Source organism: Bacillus rossius, chromosome 3 (assembly GCF_032445375.1).
Source record: "Bacillus rossius redtenbacheri isolate Brsri chromosome 3, Brsri_v3, whole genome shotgun sequence".
Taxonomy (NCBI): Eukaryota; Metazoa; Arthropoda; class Insecta; order Phasmatodea; family Bacillidae; genus Bacillus; species Bacillus rossius.
In genome coordinates, this window is record NC_086332.1 from 105,739,339 (window position 1) to 105,766,839 (window position 27,501).

The following is a 27,501-nucleotide window of genomic DNA, read 5'->3' on the forward strand; positions in this document are numbered from 1 at the left end:
AAATATGAGACCCGGCCTTAATATGAGACCCTTGGTTATCTTGACAAGTAAGAGGTACTACCTATCAGCCGCTCTTGGAACTACCAGCAGCCTCCATTTCCCGACCACGGATAGAGTGAGACTTTTATCTGACGCGCGAGAGATCCCGAATAACAGTTTATACGATATTCTTCATTTTGAGTTTTCGTGAGTGGCATCTTGCAACTTTATTATCAACATAGAGGTGCGTTTATATTAATTATCCATTCATACTCTCTTATAAGCAGTGAAGTAAGCTTCCATGTGTATAAATAAGGAACTATGGCAGTTTAAAATTTCAGCCTTGTTGTTGTGTTTTGTAGCGGCCATTATAAGGTGCCTAATATGAGACCACTTACATGTCCTAATTTGAGATAGGGTCTCATATTAGGAGTAAGGGTCTCATATAAGGTGATTTAGATTTAAAATAATACTGTCGCTGTAAGAAAGTAACTAATAAGTTTAATTTTATATAAAATATCTTAAAATTTTGTAATAGAACATAGTTAGATATGTAGGCCCTGCTGAGAAGGCCAGGGAAAGCCACGTTTCGATCATCTGCTTACCTCCACACACATCTCATAAGATGCAGCCGTTGGACGTAGGTTTTATGTTCCCTCTCAAGACATATTATGCTCAAGAATAAGACTGCTCAAGTAGAAGACTGGCTGCGCCAAAACCCAAATAATGTTGTTACAAACTTTACAGTGGCTAAACTTTTCAGTGCTGCATACCAAAGAGCAGCAACAATGGAAATATCTGTTAATTCTTTTAATAAAACAGGCCTGTTTCCATTTAACCAAAAAATATCTCGTATTTATGAACTTGGTCCTTTCTCTAGATCATTAAATGGCCAAGAAACTAAAGAAGAAAATGGAGCTCAAGAGAATTCAGATACAGCCATTTGTAGAGAAGACCAGAGCCACCCAAGAGAAACTTCGATGCAGACAGATCAGCCATGTTGCAGCAGTGCAGTTAGGCCCTTTATCAGACCTGTGGATATTTCACCACTACCAAATTTTCCTTCAAAAGAAACATCCAGTAGATTTGGCAGTGCTAATGTTATCACATCATCGCCATACAAAACAAGCTTGGATGAAAATGTTGCAAGAAAGAAAAAGGCTGAAGCTCGTAAGAAATTGGTTTTTGGGAAACAGAAATGAAACGATGCTAGCTAGACCTACACAAACCAGATCTCGCAACACCGACAAATTACGGATAACTACCAAATCATTCATCGCTGTAGATTCTGAGGACTCCAGTGACGAAAATATTTCGCTGCATGACAGTTAAAATGAAAGTGATGGATCTGAAAGTGATGATGATGCAGAGTGTTTGTTATGCGGCTGCCTTTTCTCAGAGGACAAACATGGCGAGAAATGGCGGCAGTGCCTCAAGTGCTATGGGTGGGCTCATGAAGATTGCGGAGCTGATCCATGTTTTGTGTGTCCTATGTGTAACAAACAAAAGTGCAAAAAGTGACTAAATGATATCAAATATGGCATTTGGAACATAATGGAGGGGATGTCTCATATTAGGAACACATTTTTGTTTTCATAAAATTTCGCATTTTTTTAATTTCTTAGTTTAATTACTTTCTGTTTTAATACAAGTTCTCAATCCTGTTTTGAAGTAAAAGTGCATTACATAATATATCATTTAAGTTAAATAAATCTAAAAATAGTGGTTTTAATAACAAAATATAAATATTTTTAAAAAGGGGTCTCATATTCGGTACACTTGCCCTATATATATATATATATATATATATATATATATATATATATCTATCTACAATTAGCGAAACAAAATTCATAAACGCGACATCACGGGCGTAGATCCCAGTACAGGCCAGGGGCCCGGCTGTCACTTCCGAGGCCCACATGATTGAACGCTATTGAACATTCTCCCCCGCCGAGTATCCCACATGTGACTGCCCCTGCTGGTAGCACCGACACTGGCAACTAGCCCCGGCGGGAGTGGCGAGGTGCTTCACACTGACCTCTGGCTGGAGCCTCGGGCCGCCTCCCCTCCTTCATGAGGATACAGTGAGGATTCATGCTGTGTGTTGTCCCAGTACCTACAGGAGTCAACGTAATTTGTAAATCGTTCCCTGAGTAACTTTTCAGCATTAACTGCACACATTTATGAACATAAAAAAGAACAAATTAAAGTTCAATTATTGAATATTCAATTATCTTTTCCATTGTTAAAAAAAAAGCTTGAATGAAACATCAATTAAAATATAAAACTGTGCTCCAATTTTCGTTAGAATTACCTAGTATTATTTCGAAAAACGTATTTAATATATGCAAAAATAACCATAGCCATGTGTTGTACCAAGTTACAATATATATTTCTAGTACTAATACCAACTTTGTAGAGACGTGCAGACACTTTACAGTGTGTATCATTATTCGTTTCACTGGCAATTTCATATGTTCATCGGTAGTATGAACCAACGACAAAATAATTCAATTATTTTCATCCAACCGTATGCAATCCGGACAGAAGGAGACAGTGGCCGCAGCCAATCAAACTGCTTGCAGTATATCTTGGTAACAGTCGTGCAGTATTTTGTCATGACATGCCTCAACTCGAACAATGTGATCCACTCGTTCGATTGCTATTCATTTGTTATTGGCTTAACGTTTCTCCAGGCGTGTGAAACAAATAAAATCCCATTGCGAAAGTCACGTGACCACACGGGTTTCAGAGCTTGACTTGTCAAATGCCCGGTTCATGTGAACCGAGTAGGTATCTGAAAGCCTTTTCATACCGTCAGATAATGTGTAGAATTCGAGGAACACTCCCTTGAACGCACTTCATAGGCAGGATTCAATATAAGTTGAAACTGTTAATTGAAAATGTTAATTGACAATGCATGTGATATACTAATCAGCTCTTAAACGTTTTATTTTAATTTGTAATAGTAAATAAATGTTTTATTAAAGTTTTACCTTAATTATTTTATTTAGTGGAGAAAAACGTAAAAAAGAACTATGAATAGTAACTTGCAGATTTGTATTATTTTCTGGTACTTGGGCTCAAACCAATCAGTGTTTTTTTTTTTTTTTATTGGCCGCTTCCACAGTTTTCCTTCTGTCCGGACTGCATGTGGTGGGTCATATGGATTTGGTAATTTTGTTATTGGTTTCTTCTCCTTTAGAGCGTATCAAACTATTCTCGATCCAATAGAAAATGCTATTAATTTAGCTAATAATTCGAATTTTGTAGGATCATGAAAAATAAGTAGTTATTTTTATAGCTACACGTGCTTTGGATAGCCATTTATTTTTTCTGCCATCCAATGTGTGTGTATATATATATATATATATATATATATATATATTTATTTATTTATTTATTTTAACATTTCAAATTATTTAAGTTGGTAGATCCACCCAAGAAACTGTAAATCTTGTCCGAAACATATATATTTTTTAAGTTATCGGAAGTAAATTTCTTAAACTTAAAAATGCATTTATCATGACTGGGGCCATGTATGTTTTGCGAAAATATTTCCAGACCAACTGTATGTTCAATCTGTGTAGCATTATCTGTGCTACTTGGTTGGCTGAGTTTATTTCATGTGCAAGTCTACTGTCAGCTCACCAATCACAGCCATCCGGCGCGGAAGCAAACGCGTCGTGAACGGCCCGGTCAAAACGGCGATGGCTTCTCTTGCGTTACAAGGGCAGTCATGACGTGCTGCAGTCTCCTGGGCGATCAGATTCCTTCGCCTTAGCTCATGGTGTTCTGACGAATCCGCGTGTCATTCAGGGATGTGAAGGTTTCGTCTCGCGCCGTGTTGATTTTTCAAATTTTCTGGCCATTCTTTATTTCAGCGTGTTTTTTTTTTTTTTTTTTTTTTTTTATGTTTCGCAACAAATTTTGTCACGTGATATCTAGGTAGAAAAAAGGTCACACATTTGTTTATTATTCTGTTGAGGGGCAAGAAATTTTCTAAGGAAAAAAAAGTGAACGCGTGTTAAATGAAACAAGGTATGCCCGTATGCCCGCGCCATTGGTTTCTTCCTTGTGATTGGCTGGCGTTTGCCTCCGAGCAGAAATGCTGTGAAAGTAATGTCATAGATATGAAACACGAGTGGCGAACGTGGCGTGTGTTGTCCTGGGCGTGGCTGTGGGTGTGTGAGATCGCACTGCGCAGCTCCACTTCGCTTCCATCCTCTGACGACGAGTTGCTCCACCTCCCGCCACCAGTAGGATATCTATACGCTCGCTGCAAATTCTACAGTCATATTCGTAATGCTCAGAACATCTGATCAATGTTGTTGACTCATGCATTGGTAGAATTATTTTTAAGTGTAGCCTAATTCTCCACGTGCAACTTCTATAGCAGGGCACTTGAGCGCAGTAAGCGAGAAAGTGTACCACATATTATCGCTTTATCAGGTGCAAGTTATCACAGTTCATGCTTATACTGTTTACCATGTTACCATTGTTTCCTTCTGCGGTGTATTTTGACACTGCGAGCAGACGGAGGCGGGAGAGCAATAGTCGTCGACGCCCCTCTAGTGTTTCCATACCTGTAGCTACGGCTCGTAGTTGGCTTTGAGAAGGTCGACTGCCTCTTGTCCCGGTTGCTGGATGGCAGAAGGGGCGGGGAAGAGAAGGAAAGAGAGAGACGCACCTCCCTGCCCCTCTCCGCCCCCCTCCACCTCGTGTCACCTGGTGACCTTCCTCCCTCCGCCCTGCTGCGCCGCGGCCGCCGGCTGCCGGATGATGATGATGGTGGCCATAACGTTTCGAGCTGCTGCCTCTTTGTCTGCATTCCAGGCGTCGCCCTGGTGCCCACCCCCTCCCCAAGTCATCCGGCTCCGTGCGCGACACCTCCTGGTCATTACACCCAGCTTCACGCGAGTGCTCTGTGCTGCGTCCACCACGTCCCATGTACCTGCGGGTCGAGGTCTGGAATCACGTCGCGCAGCCTGGAATACATCTCAACCTTCCGTTGTTACCCACGTCCCATGTACCTGCGGGTAGAGGTCTGGAATCACGTCGCGCAGCCTGGAATACATCTCAGCCTTCCGCTGTTACCCACGTCCCGTATACCTGCGGGTCGAGGTCTGGAATCACGTCGCGCAGCCTGGAATACATCTCAACCTTCCGCTGTTACACACGTCCCGTATACCTGCGGGTCGAGGTCTGGAATCACGTCGCGCAGCCTGGAATACATCTCAACCTTCCGTTGATACCCACGTCCCGTATACCTGCGGGTCGAGGTCTGGAATCACGTCGCGCAGCCTGGAATACATCTCAACCTTCCGCTGTTACACACGTCCCGTATACCTGCGGGTCGAGGTCTGGAATCACGTCGCGCAGCCTGGAATACATTCTCAACCTTCCGTTGATACCCACGTCCCGTATACCTGCGGGTCGAGGTCTGGAATCACGTCGCGCAGCCTGGAATACATTCTCAACCTTCCGTTGATACCCACGTCCCGTATACCTGCGGGTCGAGGTCTGGAATCACGTCGCGCAGCCTGGAATACATTCTCAACCTTCCGTTGATACCCACGTCCCGTATACCTGCGGGTCGAGGTCTGGAATCACGTCGCGCAGCCTGGAATACATCTCACCCTCCGTTGATACCCACGTCCCATGTACCTGCGGGTCGAGGTCTGGAATCACGTCGCGCAGCCTGGAATACATTCTCAACCTTCCGTTGATACCCACGTCCCGTATACCTGCGGGTCGAGGTCTGGAATCACGTCGCGCAGCCTGGAATACATTCTCAACCTTCCGTTCTTACCCACGTCCCATGTACCTGCGGGTAGAGGTCTGGAATCACGTCGCGCAGCCTGGAATACATCTCAACCTTCCGCTGTTACCCACGTCCCGTATACCTGCGGGTCGAGGTCTGGAATCACGTCGCGCAGCCTGGAATACATTCTCAACCTTCCGTTGATACCCACGTCCCATGTACCTGCGGGTAGAGGTCTGGAATCACGTCGCGCAGCCTGGAATACATCTCAACCTTCCGCTGTTACACACGTCCCGTGTACCTGCGGGTCGAGGTCTGGAATCACGTCGCGCAGCCTGGAATACATCTCAACCTTCCGCTGTTACACACGTCCCGTATACCTGCGGGTTGAGGTCTGGAATCACGTCGCGCAGCCTGGAATACATCTCAACCTTCCGCTGTTACCCACGTCCCGTGTACCTGCGGGTAGAGGTCTGGAATCACGTCGCGCAGCCTGGAATACATCTCAACCTTCCGCTGTTACCCACGTCCCATGTACCTGCGGGTCGAGATCAGGAATCACGTCGCGCAGCCTGGAATACATCTCAACCTTCCGTTGTTACCCACGTCCCATGTACCTGCGGGTAGAGGTCTGGAATCACGTCGCGCAGCCTGGAATACATCTCAACCTTCCGCTGATACACACGTCCCGTATACCTGCGGGTCGAGGTCTGGAATCACGTCGCGCAGCCTGGAATACATCTCAACCTTCCGCTGTTACACACGTCCCGTATACCTGCGGGTTGAGGTCTGGAATCACGTCGCGCAGCCTGGAATACATCTCAACCTTCCGCTGTTACACACGTCCCGTATACCTGCGGGTCGAGGTCTGGAATCATGTCGCGCAGCCTGGAATACATCTCAACCTTCCGTTGATACCCACGTCCCATGTACCTGCGGGTCGAGGTCTGGAATCACGTCGCGCAGCCTGGAATACATTCTCAACCTTCCGTTGATACCCACGTCCCGTATACCTGCGGGTCGAGGTCTGGAATCACGTCGCGCAGTCTGGAATACATTCTCAACCTTCCGTTCTTACCCACGTCCCATGTACCTGCGGGTAGAGGTCTGGAATCACGTCGCGCAGCCTGGAATACATCTCAACCTTCCGCTGTTACCCACGTCCCGTATACCTGCGGGTCGAGGTCTGGAATCACGTCGCGCAGCCTGGAATACATTCTCAACCTTCCGTTGATACCCACGTCCCATGTACCTGCGGGTAGAGGTCTGGAATCACGTCGCGCAGCCTGGAATACATCTCAACCTTCCGCTGTTACACACGTCCCGTATACCTGCGGGTCGAGGTCTGGAATCACGTCGCGCAGCCTGGAATACATCTCAACCTTCCGCTGTTACACACGTCCCGTATACCTGCGGGTCGAGGTCTGGAATCACGTCGCGCAGCCTGGAATACATCTCAACCTTCCGTTGATACCCACGTCCCATGTACCTGCGGGTCGAGGTCTGGAATCACGTCGCGCAGCCTGTAATACATTCTCAACCTTCCGTTGATACCCACGTCCCGTATACCTGCGGGTCGAGGTCTGGAATCACGTCGCGCAGCCTGGAATACATTCTCAACCTTCCGTTCTTACCCACGTCCCGTGTACCTGCGGGTAGAGGTCTGGAATCACGTCGCGCAGCCTGGAATTCATCTCAACCTTCCGCTGTTATCCACGTCCCGTATACCTGCGGGTCGAGGTCTGGAATCACGTCGCGCAGCCTGGAATACATCTCAACCTTCCGCTGTTACACACGTCCCGTATACCTGCGGGTCGAGGTCTGGAATCACGTCGCGCAGCCTGGAATACATCTCAACCTTCCGCTGTTACACACGTCCCGTATACCTGCGGGTCGAGGTCTGGAATCACGTCGCGCAGCCAGGAATACATTCTCAACCTTACGTTGATACCCACGTCCCATGTACCGGCGGGTAGAGGTCTGGAATCACGTCGCGCAGCCTGTAATACATTCTCAACCTTCCGTTGTTACCCACATCCTGTGTACCTGCGGGTCGAGGTCTGTAATCACGTCGCGCAGCCTGGAATACATCTCAACCTTACGCTGTTACCCACGTCCCGTGTACCTGCGGGTCGAGGTCTGTAATCACGTCGCGCAGCCTGGAATACATCTCAACCTTCCGCTGTTACCCACATCCCGTGTACCTGCGGGTCGAGGTCTGTAATCACGTCGCGCAGCCTGGAATACATCTCAGCCTTCCGCTGTTACCCACGTCCAGTGTACCTGCGGGTCGAGGTCTGGAATCATGTCGCGCAGCCTGGAATACATTCTCTACCTTCTGTTGTTACCCACGTCCCGTGTACCTGCGGGTCGAGGTCTGTAATCACGTCGCGCAGCCTGGAATACATCTCAACCTTCCGCTGTTACCCACATCCCGTGTACCTGCGGGTCGAGGTCTGTAATCACGTCGCGCAGCCTGGAATACATCTCAGCCTTCCGCTGTTACCCACGTCCCATGTACCTGCGGGTCGAGGTCTGGAATCACGTCGCGCAGCCTGGAATACATTCTCTACCTTCCGTTGTTACCCACGTCCCGTGTACCTGCGGGTCGAGGTCTGTAATCACGTCGCGCAGCCTGGAATACATTCTCAACCTTCCGTTGTTACCCACGTCCCATGTACCTGCGGGTCGAGGTCTGTAATCACGTCGCGCAGCCTGGAATACATCTCAACTTTCCGCTGTTACCCACGTCCCGTATACCTGCGGGTCGAGGTCTGTAATCACGTCGCGCAGCCTGGAATACATCTCAGCCTTCCGCTGTTACCCACGTCCCATGTACCTGCGGGTCGAGGTCTGGAATCATGTCGCGCAGCCTGGAATACATTCTCTACCTTCCGCTGTTACCCACGTCCCATGTACCTGCGGGTCGAGGTCTGGAATCACGTCGCGCAGCCTGGAATACATTCTCTACCTTCCGCTGTTACCCACGTCCCATGTACCTGCGAGTCGAGGTCTGGAATCACGTCGTATAGCCTGGAATACATTCTCTACCTTTCGTTGTTACCCACGTCCCGTATACCTGCGGGTCGAGGTCTGGAATCACGTCGCGCAGCCTGGAATACATTCTCTACCTTCCGCTGTTACCCACTTCCCATGTACCTGCGGGTCGAGGTCTGGAATCACGTCGCGCAGCCTGGAATACATTCTCAACCTTCCGTTGTTACCCACGTCCCATGTACCTGCGTGTCGAGGTCTGTAATCACGTCGCGCAGCCTGGTATACATCTCAACCTTCCGCTGTTACCCACGTCCTGTGTACCTGCGGGTCGAGGTCTGGAATCACGTCGCGCAGCCTGGAATACATTCTCAACCTTCCGTTGTTACCCACGTCCCATGTACCTGCGGGTCGAGGTCTGTAATCACGTCGCGCAGCCTGGAATACATCTCAACCTTCCGCTGTTACCCACATCCCGTGTACCTGCGGGTCGAGGTCTGTAATCACGTCGCGCAGCCTGGAATACATCTCAGCCTTCCGCTGTTACCCACGTCCCATGTACCTGCGGGTCGAGGTCTGGAATCACGTCGCGCAGCCTGGAATACATTCTCTACCTTCCGTTGTTACCCACGTCCCGTGTACCTGCGGGTCGAGGTCTGTAATCACGTCGCGCAGCCTGGAATACATTCTCAACCTTCCGTTGTTACCCACGTCCCGTGTACCTGCGGGTTGAGGTCTGGAATCATGTCGCGCAGCCTGGAATACATTCTCTACCTTCCGCTGTTACCCACGTCCCATGTACCTGCGGGTCGAGGTCTGGAAATACGTCGCGCAGCCTGGAATACGTTCTCTACCTTCCGCTGTTACCCACGTCCCATGTACCTGCGTGTCGAGGTCTGGAAATACGTCGCGCAGCCTGGAATACATTCTCTACCTTCCGCTGTTACCCACGTCCCATGTACCTGCGGGTCGAGGTCTGTAATCACGTCGCGTAGCCTGGAATACATTCTCTACCTTCCGCTGTTACCCACGTCCCATGTACCTGCGTGTCGAGGTCTGGAAATACGTCGCGCAGCCTGGAATACATTCTCTACCTTCCGCTGTTACCCACGTCCCATGTACCTGCGTGTCGAGGTCTGGAAATACGTCGCGCAGCCTGGAATACATTCTCTACCTTCCGTTGTTACCCACGTCCCGTGTACCTGCGGGTCGAGGTCTGTAATCACGTCGCGCAGCCTGGAATACATCTCAGCCTTCCGCTGTTACCCACGTCCCGTGTACCTGCGGGTCGAGGTCTGTAATCACGTCGCGCAGCCTGGAATACATCTCAGCCTTCCGCTGTTACCCACGTCCCGTGTACCTGCGGGTCGAGGTCTGGAATCACGTCGCGCAGCCTGGAATACATTCTCAACCTTCCGTTGTTACCCACGTCCCGTGTACCTGCGGGTCGAGGTCTGTAATCACGTCGCGCAGCCTGGAATACATCTCAGCCTTCCGCTGTTACCCACGTCCCGTGTACCTGCGGGTCGAGGTCTGAAGCCACATCGCGCAGCCTGGAATACATTTTCAGATCCTCTGTTGTTGACCACGTCCCATGTACCTGCTTGTCGAGTACCGTCACTCATTAGAACTTAACGCTCGCAGCATGTTCAGCCGATACATAGAACCTCCTAGCTTGAATATTAACATCTTAACAAATGCAACATAAATAAATAAAATATATTTGTTTATAACAAAGCATCAGATTAACATCTTTATTTGCCTTCGTCACTGCGACACCTGCAAACTGACCGTTAGCAGGGAAGCTTTAGAGTTTTTGTCGGATGGTCATCTTCATATTTATTAGGCGTTTAATTTGTAAGCAGTAGCTTGCATTAATGTTGGCAATGAATGACAAAAATACTTTTATCAAAATTTTCGAAGTTGTACTGCTATAGAAAGTTACAGACTGTAAATACACAGACTACAATAAGCTATGTTCAAGTACTGTTCCATAATTGTTTCTGCAACTCAAGGAACTGTTTTAAATATGGGCTATAACAGTCTCTATTCCTGGTAGGGGTAAGTCTGGTTGATGTTTCTTTGTAAACCTGTTACAAAACTATTCCGTTTTCATTTTTAAGCTTATTTATATCAGTGTTTGGATTTTCAGCCAGTGATACTTTTTATTGTAGAAAGTACCAATAAAACTTAACATCATAGTAACATATATTGAGTCACTGTACACATCAACGCAAGATACTAAGCCGACGCCTATTGTTTCTAGTATTGGAATCATTTCCTAATATGATGACTAAATTAAAAAAAAAGTGATAGTTTATGTAGCCTACATTTTGATGTAACTACTTCGAGCATTGGGGTTGTGCGAACAAAATATAGTTAATTTGGTTTTTATCTGTGCTTTAAATAATTTATCTTTGACAGTAGACCTTCATGTAATGGACATAATATCAAACCAAAACCACTGAACACTAATATTTAAGAGTCTCCTCAGACTTTAGGACCTAGGACACTGCTAAATAAACCTTTAAAAATATTTATCCCTTTCGGCATAGTGTATAGGCGTAGGTATATTTCGAAGGACCTATTTCTTATGAAACTTCTCTGGAAACTTCAAGAATATAACTTAATGTATGTTCTCCATTATTCCAAAATGATTTATTCAACATTTCATCATATTACATGCAGCGAAAATGTTTCGAATGTTATCCTTAAGTGAATAAAATAACTTAGAACTATTTTAAATTATGCATACTAAGGAAGTTATTTTTTTTTACCTTCAAACACTTAATGTCTACCGTTGCACTAATAAGTGGTAGCATAAAAATTCTTTTTGGACCAAGGTTTAAGGTAGTGTGAAAAAATTAGATAGTGTACATAAAACAGAGTTTTGAAATACTTTATTTATTTCAACTCCTGTTTTTCTAACCCTTTGCAGTACTAGTTTGTCGTATCAAAAGTGTTTTCAGCCAAACGTTTTAGATATAATGTTTAGGATTTGTACAATAAATTGTAACGCATGTGACAGTATATCTACTGAAGGAGTTATGATTTTTTTTGTCATTAAACCCTTGTTATTTCCACATTTGCTGTAATGGTTGTTTTATTAAAATTAACTTTTGACATTTAGATAATATGTAGAAGATTTAAAATAAATAAGAACGGAAGTTATGAGTTGTTTTGTATCTTAACCCCTGTTTTTTCAACCTCTGTAGTAATGAATTTTCTTATCAAAAATAGTTTCAATAAATAATTTTGATATAATTTTTAAGATATTAAAACTAAATTCTAACAGTTTTAACAGTATCACTTATGAATGAGTTATGAATATTTTGTCCTTCAACCCTGGTTTTTTTTTTTTTTTTTTTTTTTTTTTTTCACTTTTCGCAGCAATGGTTGGTTGTATCAAAATTGTTTTGTACGGAAGTTTTAGATAATATCTGTAAAGTTTTCAAACAATCTAAACGGATTAAATAGTGTGCTTACTAAGGTGGTTATGATTTAGTATTTATTTATTGTATTTCAAACCTCAATTTTTCCAAACCCCTGATTTTTCAACCCATTGCTACTCCTTTCTTATCAATGGTGCCAGGGATAAGGAGAACAACACTTAATAATACGAAGAAAGAGTGGTAGAAATATTAAGCACAAAAAATGTATTCATTCCAACCTTTAACAATCATGACATGTATCATGGCAAGTTAAAAAAGCTATATTAATGTTTAGCTTCAATATTCTTTTGTTGTTTCTGGACCCAATTATGAAACGAATAGCAAGAAAAACTTAACAAGGAAATCAGACAATACCCTAAAACCTACACAGCTTATTTTTACAATAACAATTTTTCACGAAAGTTTTCCTGTAATGCGTGAAACTTGAGCCAGCAAAACAATATACACTGTAAAAACTTGGCAACAGATTGGAATGGGTAATAAAATATCCAAGCGAAAACATTAAAGTCGAAATATCCCCTGCACATTAAAAAAAGGTGTTCGCTCAAATTACGTTAAATATTTATAAAGTTACCATTGCTTAATATGCCACTATACGCATGTTCATTACCTCATCTTTAAAGAACATGAATAACTATGCCAATTCCAATTTCAATGTAAAACCCCTGCATAAAATGTCTTACAACTAGGCTAAAAATTATGATAAAAATACAAAATTACTTATTTTAAAAAAAGGTATTTACTTCCGAAAAATATACAAATTATCGGCTGGACAAAACGCTTATTTAATTTAATTGTAATAAAAGATTAACACAAAATATTCAGTGGGCAGGAATATTTAAGTTAATTCTTTAGAGTTCAAAAATGTAAGCAAAGTTAACCACCGCCTATTCTCGCGGCAGTGATTGCAGTCGTTACTCGCGTTAGGTCGCCTACTCGTTGCCTGGTAGGTAAGTGTTCTCTCAGTTCGGCCGGGAAAACTCGTTACTCGCCTACTCGCCTTCTTCCGAGACACGAAGACACTCTTCTGCACTCGCACTGCTGTCCCGAGCTGACTCGTTCACTGGCAGCTCGTGACTCGTTCACTGGCAGCTCGTGACTCGTTACGGAAGCTGCTCCAGTCCACGCGTACTGCAACTTGAAACCTCTTGCGAGTAGCTATCCCCAAATAATCGTACACCTGAACCATTTACTCGCACACTCGACGACAGATCAGCAATGACTAAAACTTGTTGCAAAATATTGCAGCAACTTCATTTTCATGTAACTGTTACAAACAATTGAAAAGTTATGGACAGCAGTAAAAACCAAGTCTTAATGCGTTACGTCCGTGTTTGGCGACTACAACTATGTCACGTGACGCTTAGAAAATGTCTTAGAAACGAATGGTTGTCATTTAATTAAACTTTATAAATATGTCGGCTGTATCGTAATTTAACCGTCTTGTCAGCAGTCATACCTCGCTGCTGCCGCTCGCCTGCCTCACCCAGCCTGTTTCTTAAACGCCGTATCATCATAGTAACATTGAGTCACTGTACACATCAACACAAGACACTACGCCAACGCCTATTGTTTATAGTATTGGAATTATCTCCTGTCATGATGCCTAAATTAAAAAAAAAGTGATGGTTTACGTAGGCTACATTTTGATGTAACTACGTTTGATGTAATTACTTGTTTACCAAGTATAAATTATAACTCACTAAATTAAAGTCACTCGGTTTCTAACTTTATAGAAGTCGCCTCTTAAACTTGAAAACGACAATTTCTCAACCCCTGCTAATGCGTTAAGAAAATAAAAGGGCTCACCCAATTTACAAAGTTCCAGTTCCTCAGGGGGGGGGGGGAGGGGGGGTTAACGGCGGCGTCAGGGGGCGATTCTTGACGGCGTATCGGGTGTCGTAGCTTCCTTCGGGGCTGTCTGCTGCTGTTTTCATGTCTCCAGCGAGGGGGTGGTTATACTCCATAACCTCGAGAATAGTCCAGGTTATTCAAGCTCCCAGTGGACAACATGGCTGCACTTCCGGTGACGTCCGAAGTCTCCCAACTAGATCTGAGTGCTTACGAGACATCAGATCAGCGCAAGAAGGGCCTCAAGAGCCCTGAACCTACTGATAAGGACTTGCTTTTGCGCGCTGACTTCCGAGGCAGCCGATCCGCGCAAGAAGGGCCTCAAGCGCCATTTTTCTGTTCGTAGGTACACTATCAGATTCGTTCAACGTGTTTGTAATTGTTATAATTTCTATATAAAACTTTTGTCTGAAACAATTTTTTATTTGGCGATCCATTGTTGTAAGGGGTTGAAATAAAGGTGGTACAAATTAAAAAAAAAAGCTTTTGCTCTATTAAAACCATTAATTTTTATTTGGAATTTTGCCGTTATGTGAAGGGCATATTTAATAAATATATATCTCTTGGCTACTTGTGCCCGATAAAAGATAAAAGTTGTTAATATATGACTAGGCATCCGTTAGGACAGGATGATTTTAAGTTATAGTTCGACGCCTGACAGAATCACGTAAACGAACGCGTTTACGCATGTTTCCATAAGTTAGCCGATGAATTGATAGAGCTGTGCGTCATTTCACATACTATTACTACTATATTAATTTCATTGGACTTTTATATTGTCGAACATAATACTTGGTAAGTAAGTTCATTTAATACATATACAGAGAATTTTTTTTTTTACCTTTGCAAAAGATTTCTTTGTAAACCAGTTGCCAAGATATTGTTTGTATTACTACAATAAATATACCGTAAATTTTTACAACACAATGATGTGGTTATTTTTGCATACATGAAATACGTTTTTGAAACCAACAACGAATATTTCTTATCGTGCTTACGAAAATTGGCTCATAATTGTAAATTTTGATGATGTTTCATAAAAGTATACATTATTTAAACCACGGAAAAATAGATAATTGAGTATTCAACAATTGAACTTTATTTGGTTTTATTATGCGTATTAATATGCACAATTAATACTGGAAAGCTAATTAGGGAACGGTTTACAAACTAGTGTAGGTACTGGGACAACACAAAACATAAATGCCTAGACAAGAATCCGAACACAGTATTACTGCGAACAGTTGCCTTCATGTAATTGTACAAATTTACAAATATCTGTAATTTTACATGATTATTTTAGTTACTTTACAAAAAAAATATAGTGTAGCATTAATACTTCACTAACGTCCATTAAAATTCATATAGCAGTAATACTTCACTACATTTCCATTTTAATTTAAAGCAAAATACACACCAATGGTCATCTAGATTATATTTTACCTTAGAAACGCTCCTGTTCTAATTATAGAACGTACTTATTTTATTTTACTGACTTACTGTATTTGGAAAAGTTAAGTTGTATCGTGCGCCTTGTCTACCACTTACCTACTCAACATTTTACAAATTACAGTAAGATATACTATATAACAACGTACGAGCATTCCTTTTACAGAACATTTGTAATCACTCTCATGACATTATAATGTGAAAATAAATTCATATCATGTTTTCCAATCATAAACCATTTTAGCTTTATTCATTTTTTCTTAAAAAGAGCCAAATGCATATTTGATTGAGCCCCTTCATATCTCAAGTAATCCTTTCACTGGCCGTTGATACATGTAAAAAAAAACTGACCACTGTGTGTTTCATTCGACGGCTAATGAATGAGTAATTGTGAATACGGTAGATAGCGTGAGCGCTTGAGACGTAGGCAGCTCACTTCACAGACGCGACACTCCAGTTGCCTGGCTAGCAGGCGGCGGGTTGCACTCGCGCTAATGCGCGCACTTGCGCTGAAATCAAGACGTGTAACTACGTAGACTTCACTCGCGGCCCGCCTGACTCACATCAGCCACGGTGACGATAAACTAGGACAAGTATGAGCTTCCTCATGCTCAAAATATAGTGCACAGCAACGTATCGCAGCAGCCATATACTTCGAGCTGTGGGCTGCAATCATGTACCTATACGTCGCTTACAAAGTCGCGGGGAAAAACTAAGGGGAAAAAATCAAAAATTTAAAAAATAAACATTTGTTTGTTCACGAGAGAGACTTTATTCTAACAGGTAGACTGGAAATCAATTTATCATGCCATACAAAATTAAAAACTTCAAAATAAGAACTTGGTCACAAATATTAATTTAGCTCTACATTAATTTAACGAGGATACTCAGGGCGAATCAATTTTTTTTGTTTTGTTTTTTGTTTAATATTATTGGAGGGCGACTATACCTGCGTTTGTATAATACACAGAAAAAAGCTGTTACCATTAATTTTACTTCAAAACAGATTTTGCTACTCTTTTCATCAGTTTAGCTATTCATTTTTGAATAATTAAATAAATTATAAAACAAAAAATTACTATAATAAGTAAATATCTAAAATAAATACCTATATTTTAAAAAATGTAAATAATTATTTTTAACTGTCTATGGAAAAAAATCGCATTACTTAACCAAATGAGTTATTAAGCTAGATTCCAATACGATGTTTGGGTAGTAATTTTAGGCAGATTTTGGACTACATATTGTAGCCATTACCATGCAGCGACTTCCGGAAAATTTTTACATAGTTTTTCGTTTCATGGTTCTTAGACTCCAAAACCACCGTTATCTCAAAGCCAAATATGACAACGGTTTCTCTTGCAGATGGCCACCAAATACAGGGAAACAATCCCTAGTGCATGCATACATTATTGCAGTCTAATGAACTATTGATTACATTATTTCGCCAAAAATACATGCCCCTAGTAATGGCTAGAGACCCGGAATATTTCGCGAATTCGTTTGGCACTAGAATAAAACTCTAATCCTTATTATAGCTCTACCAACGTTTGATTTTCCGTTGGCTGATTTATGTGAAAACCTTTTTGTTCTCTTAAATCGGCAATACCTCATTCGCTCACGTCTTTCTCTCCTAGCTGGGCGTCGTTGGCTCACAGTCGCGTGTCCAATAACTGCGCTCTAATCATGAACACAGTGCAAGAGTTTGGAGATTTGCATCCTAGCTTGCGACACATAAATCCGCGAAATTTCTGTAACTCTAGTAATGGTTCTCAGGCTCTCGTTTTAAATTGCAGACAGACTAAAATGTATAACGTTATATGCTGGTATTTCCGTCGGTTTGTGGGTAGTTTGCCCCCCCCCCCCCCCCCCCGAATTACAATAAACCAATCCGAAGATACCTAAATTAATTTTGTCCAACCGTATGCAATCCAGATAGAAGAAAAAATGTGGCAGAAGCTAGTGAAAACAAATACATTGATAGAGACCAGATTCATTTCGCGATAGGCTAAAATTCAAATGCATGTACGTTTGGGCTTATTTTGCTATTGGCTTGCAGTTTATCTCGATGAACCTGTGCCAATGAGGGACAGTCAACCGAAGAAGCGTTGAATCGCAAGGCTACCAAGTCTAGACGGCTCACAAATAAGCGGCCAATGAACAGCTGGCATTTTCCCGAGTAAACAGAGGATAGTGGAGGCTAGCCTAGAGGTAATTGGATCCGTGAATTTTTCCGGTCTCTATACATTGACTGGTTTGTTTCTAAGTGCGTGCAGTCTAGCCTGGTTCCTGAAAATAACTTGAATTTGGCATGTCTTTAGTGATGAGACACCTTGCGGAGATTTTCAGTGATTTGTAAATGGTGCGTTAACACACGGAGCTCCGCAAGCCGTGCGGTGCCCAGCGCCTCTGGTGCACGCATTGGTAGGGTCGTTGGATCTACCCGGACCTGGTTGCGCCTGTTTGGGTCGACACTTGTTCTCCTAGCTCATTTTCGACTATTGAGTCGTCCGAGGCTTGCGTGGAGAACTGCAGCCCAATCATCAGTAGAAGGAAGTCTACTTCGCCAGCAGACCTACGTGCTTGGGAGGAGGGCTCGCGCTGTCTCTCTCCCGCTGGCTGTTACAGCGCAGTGGTGTGCCCCTCCTCGTGACCACAACGCCAGCTCGCACCTTGGCCCACGCACCTGAGAGCCGCCCACACCCGCGGCCCAACCTGCTTGCCCACTCGAGTACAGCGGCGCGCATAACACGCTGCCTGCTCCCGGGCGAGCGAAGGTCGGCGGCTAGAGCGTCCCTCGCGGGCTGCATGAGTGTGCTGGTCTTTATACTTGTTTTCCATCTGCTCTTTCAATGGTTCTTTCAATGGGGATAATGATTCAAGACAGACACAATTTCTGTTCACACTGTGTGTCATACGAAACCTCAGTAACAGACAAGAAAGATAAATATGCAAACACGCAAAAAAAAAAATCTAGCCAAAATCAGGCTATGTCAAAAAAAACCTGAAATCCTATTCCGAAATCGTCATCCTTCCTGCTGACAAGGGCCGTGCCACAGTCACACAAATGCGTGCACTTCAACAAAGCCATACTCCTAGCATTGAGGGCAAAGTATGCCAGACCCGGGAAGATCACCAGTGCACATACCAGACAAAACCAGGAGCGCACTAACACCACACAACTGCAAGCCACCTCACATTTATGTTCTTCAAAACTTCCACAAATCAGGCATGTCTTTGCAACTTATCATCAGCTCTTGCGATTATCCGTGCCAAAAACTTTCTAAATTTTTGGTAAAGATTGCCTAACCATTCGCAGGCCAGACACCTGTCTTCGTTAAAAGTTCTAGCCACTTCATGTCCACAGCCGAAACATTATAAATAGCACTAAATAAAACACTTGTGAGCTTTGATGTTCAAATCTTCTTTATCAATGTGCCTGTACCAGAAAAACGTACAGTTATAAAAACAAAATTGGAAAATTGCAGTGCCTGAAAGAAAGAACAGAAATACCTATCCCATCACTCAACACAAAATATTTTCAATTTAAAGACGAATTCTGCAAGCAAACAGAAGGGATGGAAATGTTTTCTTTATTATCTTCTTTCATGGAAAGTTTCGAGGAAGAAGCACTGAACACAACATACACCTCGCCTAAAATCTGCCTTCGCAATGTTGACGACACGTTTCATGTCTGGCAACGTGGACCTGAAACGTTAGAGGAATTTTCAAATTTCCTTAATTTACTCAGGCCTTCTGTGCAGTTTACATTTGAAACGGGAGCCTTGGTTTCCTAGATGTTATAGTCTACAATGAAAACTGCAAAATCACCACTAAAGTATACAGAAATCTAACACATACACCTCTATTCAGTACCCACACATTAATTCAAACCATCCAACAAGTGTACCAAAACATTAATTATTCATACTATAATAAACCGAGATGAAGTAATTTGTTCTGATAAATTAGTTACTAATGAACAAAATCACCTAAAAGATGAACTTCTAGCAAATGGCTACCCACCTGGCATAATGAAACAACACATGATATCCCACAAGACCTCCATCATTCAACAAAAATCTGCTGGAAAACTAAGTGTTTCATTGCGTATTCCTTATGTCCGTGGTATTTATGAAAGAATAAGACGATTGAAAAAAATGGAATAAGAACAGTTTTTTTTAAGTCAAATTCCTCAACTAAGATAGTGATCGCCAGAATCGAAAACCAACCACAGATAATTTTAAATGTCACGACTATTTTTATCAGATCCCTTGTGAATGTGGAAGGCACACATATTGGAGAAACTTGCCGAGCCCTTTCAACACGAATAGAAGGACACAAAAATTATGTAAAGAAGGGTGAAACTCAAAAATCTAGACTTGACGAACATGCATGGGACAACAGCCACAAAATAATCTGGGACAATGCTGCTCCACTCTTACAGGAAGAACACCTAGTATAAATGAGAGAGAAAAAAAAATCAGCATTTATTGTCAGCAATAACAATGTTAACAGTCAAAAAAGAATTGAAAAAATATATATGTGTGTGTGTGTGGATTCCTTTAATAAAAACAGGAACTAAGTTACCTTTAAAAAAAAAATGAAACCAACTATTCTTGCAGCAAGGCACTAGCCAAAAACATCAACTCTCAGGTGCACGGCCAATCAGAGGACTTGCTCGCCTGTCATTGGCCGCGCCTGGAAAAGTGGTCGAAAGTATGTGTATCACCTGGTTTCTAGTGTCTTCTATCAGTCTGTTTGTGCCTGAGGCCGGGACTGTCGCCTTCTGTCTTCGTCTGTGCTGTCCTTGTGGTGTCCAGACGTCTGTTTTGTCACATCGCTGGGTGTGCCTGTGCATGTCTGTGTTGTTGTATGATGTTTATTTAGTATCATCGTTGGGTTATTCTGCTTGTCGTTGTCTTGCTAAATGTCGTTTTTTTTCTTTAGTTACTGTTCTTGTGGTCACTGTCTTGTTATATCACTGTGTCCGTCTGTGCTGTAATAATATTTTGACTAATTCCTTCCATAGATTTTCTGTGCTGAATATAATTTTAATTTTTTGACATCGTCTGATTTTGGCTTTTCATCTGTGTGTTTGCATATTTATCTTTCTTGTCTGTTATTGAGGTTTCTTATGACATACCTACCTACAGTGTAATCAGTAATGGCGTATGTCCAAAACTACATCTTATAAATTTTTCATACAATGAAAGATAAATACTACAAAACAAAACATATAATAAAAAAATTAAAAAATCTTAATTATTTTAAATTCTAATTTGTTTCACTTAAATATTTTTAATTAAGTTTTTTTTTTCTTCAAAAGAACAAATACATTTTATGGTAGATAAGGTATTATATTAATTCAACAATATATTAAATTTAAAATTGCGATTAAAATAAAAACAAATGTTCGTATTAGAGAAATCTCATGAGTTAAATTTTCGTTCAAAATATTAATATATTTATATTTGAATTTTTTTTTCAGGAAGCAAAAATGCTAAAGATCTCTTAGAAGTGATTTTCTGAAGTAGATGGTTCTCCATATTCATTTTTGATCAGTGCATTTGCCACAGAAACGCATTTATACATTACTAGTCGCAGAACCCGGCGTGACATATTGTCCGCGAGTTAAAGAAAAATGGATAGCGCTCTATGACAGTGTGGTGGACACAGAGAAATGACAAACAATTACTGTTTGTTTGTCTATGACATATGATTTTCTGTTTGCCAATGGCGATCAATTGAACTGTTTAGAAGTTTACGCGCTGCAGCACCATTTAGCAGCGAGTTACATAAAAATGAATTATACAAACACCTTCTCCATGAATAAACACTTTTATGTGCCAGCTTTCATGGCGTTCGGTCAAACGGTGTCGGAGTTTATATCACAACGTCATACATACCAACATACAATTATAGGCCTATATGTGTGTGTGTGTGTGTGAGTGTGTGATCGAATCTTTAAGTGAGATTTATTTACATACCTTATTCTCGATTTGCTATCGTTAGAGATTTTTTTATTAACACAAAATACTGCAACATTTTTATATTGTTTTGGTTGGAAAATTTTTCACATGACGTACCTAGTTGTTTTCAGGACGTTGTGGGTGCTTATTCTAAGAGTGATTTCGATAAAATTTGTCATTGCCTATCGATTATCGGTCGTTCTCAACAGTTTCGTATTTTAAGTTTTTCTGTGACGACATTCTCGATGTATAACACGTTCCAAATTATAGTTTCGCAACGAGATGGTGCAATCTATCGAAAGCCCTCACGATGCCCATTTCCTTGGCAGTTTTCGTGTTTATTTTCTGCTTGCTTCCGTGTAGATAACAATTTAGGATCGTTCCAAGAGGGCGTGGCTCTGAATTTAAAAATTTTCATTCTCAAAGTTTTACCTAAAACCTTACTAGAACGTGTTCTATTTTTCTGCCATACGAGCTGAATACGTCACAATGGTGGACCAGCGTGTGATATGCTGTCGTATATATTTTCTTTCATTAATAGGTATATGGGGACGAACCAAACGTATTGGTGTGCCAAATGAAACTTTGTGATAGTGGAACTATTTTGTAATACATTTTATAAACTTAAATAGTCATGGCTAGAAATAATCAGACTCTATAAAACACAACAAAACTAATCACACTTTACCGCGTACCTGTACCATCGTGTTGGAGCGCGGTCCCGTGATTCAAGCAAGTGTTTTGATGTGGTTCCATCCCCGTCGCTGAAAAAAAAAACTACATTTTTTTTAACTGCTTGTTCCAGTAAACAAGTTGCATTTCATGCAAAATTGAAAGAAAAAAACTTTTTTTGTTTATCTTATTGCTATAATAATTTTAATTCACAGCTCAGCATTGGTTTCATTTTTTCATGCTGGGTAGGCAATAATAATAAATAATCAAAACACAAGTCAAAAATCTTAAATAAAAATTTTAATCTCTAAATGAAAAACCTTTTTATCAAGAAATTATTATGCATAAATAAATTATGCATAAATAACGCATTTATGTGAACTACACACCTGGTAATAGAAAATACGAGATGGTTTTCTTTCACTTATAGTTTACCTTACATTCTGCTTGTTTCTTTGTCTCGCTTATTATTTAGGGCCCTGACACACGAGCGACCGAGTCGCGCGACTGAGACGCGCGACTCGGTCGCCGGGAAATCGCTTGCCATAAGATAGCATGGGCGTGGGTGAGAACCTGGCACACGGGCGACTGAGCGCGTCTCCATCGCGCGTCTGTCGCCAGCAGACGCGAATCCCCGCGACAGATCGCGGCGACCAGTCGTGCGGGAGCCTTGCACACGGGCGACTTTTAGCCGCGCGTCCGAGCGACTGTCGGTCAGTATCTGGTTGTATGTGCTGGCGAGGAAGATGGCGTTCGATTGTGACCGTTTTATAATCGAAATAGAATCAAGGCCAGCTATTTGGGATTCCAGATGTGATGAGTATGCTAACAAATGCAAAAAGGGAAAGGCATGGGAAGAGGTGTGCGATATGTTCGTTGAGAACTTCAAAGCCATGGATAGCGTCCATAAAAATAAAGCAGGTAAGTGTAATTTATAAATATAAGTGGTTAGTGGTGATCTGAATATTTCGTGCAGCCCTGCATTCACTTTATTTGTTTCAAATGTATTATAAACATAATTGTTCTACGTGAAGCCTATTTACTAGACAGAGTATTGCAATAATTTTATAAAACTTATAAAACGAATATAATATTTTTTTTCATTATTCCTTTATAGAAACGTTACTACGTTTTTAAATGATTTACAATCGTGAAGATTACTGTTCAAAATATTTACATTATTGTCGAAACTGTTTGGATGTGCCCGCTGCATTTTCGTATCGGGTGTTCTCTTCAAACGTCCGTTTAAGTATTCATATTACCACGAACCACCTGATATTGGCAATAATTACAACACATGTGAAATATTGTATAGTTAATATATCTCTTAACAACAAACAGGTGTGAAATTTTAACAGTTCGTGTTATTCTTCCCTCATAAAATACAAAACCACTGTGCGTGCATGTGAGTCATTGCCAATGTAAATAAATTAGCTATTAATGGAAGGGTTTGTTTTCAAATTACATTGCAGTATTTTGCTTCTACGCGGAATTCATTGTAACTTACGCTTATGTCTAATGTTTACGATAAACATAGAAATACAAGTAAAATACGATATAATATTGTTACGAACGTGGGAACGATAGGGTTCGAAAGGATAGCCCCTTTTTTTAATTAATTATCACTATTTTTATTGGTGCTACTATTTACAGTTTTATTTACAAGTTATCCTGGCTTGATATAGGCTCGAAATAAAGAAAGTCTCTCTCAGTCCGTCACAGTCTTACCGCAGCCACAGATCGCCGTAAAGTGTCCGCCGATGTCACACAGGGCACTTGCTGGCTTCGCCGATGTTATACACTCTCTTCCCAGAAGTCGCCCGGTCTTCGCCGCCTCGTCGCACAGGTCTTCGCCTCTCCACACTGCGCCAGACGCGCCACACAATTATCTGCTCTGATGCAACCGCCCCCTGCTGATATAGAGGTCGGCCTTACATTTAGAACCTTCGAGATGCTCTTTGACATTGCGCAACTAGGGACGTCCAGGATTACGTGCTGGGGCCGGCGACGATGTCGGAGAACATTCAAGAACCGTTCCATTGACCGACCAGGTGCAGCCAGGTCATTAGCGCAGGCAGGGCGAGGGTGAAGGGGGGGCAGGCAGGCCGCGTGTCATCAAGATAAAGATAAGGCACGCGCGGCGCTAATCTGTTTCCGAGAAGAGCATCGCTCCGTCCCCACTGCGACTGGGCTTGCACGTAACAATATAATTAAAAGTAGCGTAACAACTAACATAATTCCAAAGTGAACACATTTTCGCATACGGAAATTTTGTTTTCTCTATATTTTGTTTATGCCACAAAATTCACCATGGCTACTGTCCAATGTAACGGTTATACGGTTATAACTATTACGTTGTTGAATGTGACACCTCTATAAAAGTTAAATTTCACTAGTATTGTTCACTCTTCAAAGCAAAAAATATTGCCATGGCACTGACCCTTGTTCACTAGAAAAGTAATCGGAAAACTTTTCTCGGATTGTTAAAGCTGATCGTGTATTTCCTGGTCGTGTAAGCGGCTCCCCTTCATCTAGTCCCACGACGTTCAGAGTGCTGTCAAATTCAACACCATCCCTTTCTCTAACAAAATTGTGTAAAATACAACATGCTTTCACTATAGTTTCTGCGTTTTCAATTTTCACGTCCAATGGCCTGTGAAAGATACGCCACTTATTTGTAAGTATGCCGAAAGTGCATTCGATGTAACGTCTGGCTCGTGACAGCCTGTAGTTAAATATTTTCTTTTTTTGAGTAAGATTTTTCCCACCATAAGGCCTCTGCATGTGAGTTGAAAGAGCAAATGCTTCGTCACCTACGAAGGTAAAGGGAAGTGGCTCTCCATTTTCAACTATTGGCCTATCACTTGGGATGTTCAACGTATTATCCTTCATCTTCTGAAACAGCTCACTGTTTTTATATATTGCTGAGTCTGATGATTTTCCATAAGAACCAACATCAACAAATAAAAACCTATAATTAGAGTCGCATAATGCTAACAACACCATGGAAAAATATTTCTTGTAGGAAAAATAGGTTGACCCACTTTTAGCAGGTTGAATAAGCCTTACATGCTTGCCATCTATTGCTCCTAAACAGTTTGGGAAATTTGCACGTGTTCCAAAACCGTCAGCAATCTTCAGCCAGTCCTCTTGCATTAACTGCGGGAAACATGCTTCATGTAAAAGCCGCCATATTGTTTCACACACTTCAATAACAATCTTGCGACATGTGGAAATTCCACAACGGAATGTGTAATGCAATTCTGTGAACGAACATCCTGTAGCAAGGTACCTGCAAAAAAAAAAAAAAAAAACACACACACTAAAAATATGCACCTTACATTATTGTTTTTTTTTTTTCAGCTGCAGATCTGCAACGGAAATGGAAGAATCTACGTGACTGTTTCAGAAGAGAACTGGCTAAACAGAGGAATTGTAAATCAGGTTCTGCAGCAGATGGCAGGAAACAATATATATATTTCCAGCAGTTAACTTTCCTATTGCCAGTATGCGACACCAAACCTACAACAGAAGAATCTCCAGACTTGCACACGCAAGCCACACCCGCAGCAGCTACATCTACGGCACCTACTTCTCTTAAAAGAAAAAAACCGTCACCAGAAACAGAAGAACTTGAGCTACTTCAGTCGCTTAGAAGAAATATGGAAAAACGACATGCAGGTAGAGAAGAAGAAGACAGTGACAGGCATTTCTTGTTGAGTCTTTTGCCGTACTTCAAACGTCTGCCAGACGATATGAAACTTGAAGTTCAAAGCGACTTTTTAAACACCTTAAGAAGGTACAATCAGGTGTCAATTTCTGGTCATCGATGTCCTTCTCAGACTTCTGTCTACCCTCATTCTTCTCCATCAGTGATCACAGGCCCATCATTTGTTTCGCTTCCATACCCTAGTAGTAATACAAGTACCTCTGGAGTACGCAACCAACAATTTACACCCACCATCAGTCAGTCTTACAACTACGGGTCTCATTCAACTTCAGAAACATCGCAGTTAATGAGTCAACCCCAGCAGCCGCTGCAATGCCACGCCTTATCACCAATGTCACCAGCAGCTTCCTCATCAGTATCTCTCCAGTCTGATACGTCAAGTATTTGTGAAGACTATTTTAACTGATACCTAATAAATTATAAGACATGTGACCTTCATGGAAAGAGCAGTTTCAGTGAATAACAAATAAATATGTTATCTAACAATTTTCTTCTAAATTTATGAAAGAATTTATTTTCGTGTGCAAAACGATAAACATTTATGTGTTGGATCTTTGAGACAATATCGTGTCACGTAATAATAAATGTTACTTATTTGGGGTATGTTCAGAAAATGTTTTTTTTTAATAATATGATAATAAATGCTTCAACTATACCCTTAAAATACATGTAACTGTCTAATTAAATTATAATTTCAGCCGTAGCCAAACACATTTCACTCCTGTGTTCCTTGTACAACTATGAAATGAACTATTTGTCTGCTTATACAAGTGTACCCACCTTAATGTAATTGCAAGTCTCTCTTCAGCAGGGATACTTCTTCTCATACTTGTGTCAACTTTTTCAATGTGAATTTTCAGTACATCCAGAAGATCCGAGAAAGTACTCCGAGACATTCTGAAATAGTTAAAATATTTCGAATTGTCTTCTTTTAGCTCACTCATAATCGTATAAAACTGGCCCCTTGCTAAGCGGTCTGCAGTTATTGGGTGCATCCATAGTACACGTTGCCTGCGACGACGCCGGCGCCGACGGCAACGACGCCTTAGGACAATGCCAAGAACTGTTTCTTCGTCGGTGTCCATATTCACAGTGAAGAGTGTGTCGCGTGAACCTGGCACACGAGCGTCTCGGTCGCGCGGCTGAGTCGCTCTACTCGGTCGCTTGGACGCTCGACTGCAGTCGCGCGTCTCAGTCGCGCGACCGAGACGCTCGTGTGCCAGGGCCCTTACAGTTTCTCAAAGAACATATACAAATAATGATTCGGTGGCATTTTGAACTTTAAATTAAATTATCACCATTATTACAGCGATTTAGAGAGCTGACTAACTATATGTAATTATAAGATTAAATCGTAAATAACCTACGTACAACAAAGCAGACACGAATTCCTATATAACCTGTTTATATTGTAATATGACTGCATTTCCAATCTTGCATAACATAATCTCGTTAAGTCAAAAATTGCACAGGATTTTTATTTTATACATATAAACCAACTTAATTGCATTTTCTTGCAAGTGAAGTATAGATTATAACGTATCAAAAATCAATTTCCAAGTTCAATAATTTTAGAAGAAATGGCGGAATGTTTCGTGGTTTTCATTCTACTTTTTTTAAAGTTTGGGTTATTTG

At 41.8% G+C, this 27,501-nt stretch overlaps 2 protein-coding genes across 2 annotated transcripts in view; both read left to right on the forward strand.

Annotated features, from left to right (window-relative positions):
• Positions 1-27,501, forward strand: part of LOC134531107 (protein sprouty) — a 143,030-nt gene that overhangs the window by 79,404 nt on the left and 36,125 nt on the right. The window lies entirely within an intron of this gene.
• Positions 22,577-26,480, forward strand: LOC134531106 (uncharacterized). The gene is made up of 2 exons (XM_063366656.1): positions 22,577-23,057; positions 25,500-26,480. The coding sequence occupies exons 1-2, from the start codon at positions 22,883-22,885 to the stop codon at positions 26,270-26,272; spliced, it is 948 nt and encodes a 315-aa protein (XP_063222726.1). The 5' UTR covers positions 22,577-22,882; the 3' UTR covers positions 26,273-26,480.

What these genes read in the sequence shown, in the direction of transcription:
- LOC134531106 (XM_063366656.1), top strand. Translation starts at nt 22,883, where the DNA reads ATGGCGTTCGATTGTGACCGTTTTATAATCGAAATAGAATCAAGGCCA. An exon ending in CGTCCATAAAAATAAAGCAG is followed by an intron (nt 23,058 to 25,499) that starts GTAAGTGTAATT and finishes TTTTTTTTTCAG; the next exon opens with CTGCAGATCTGCAACGGAAA.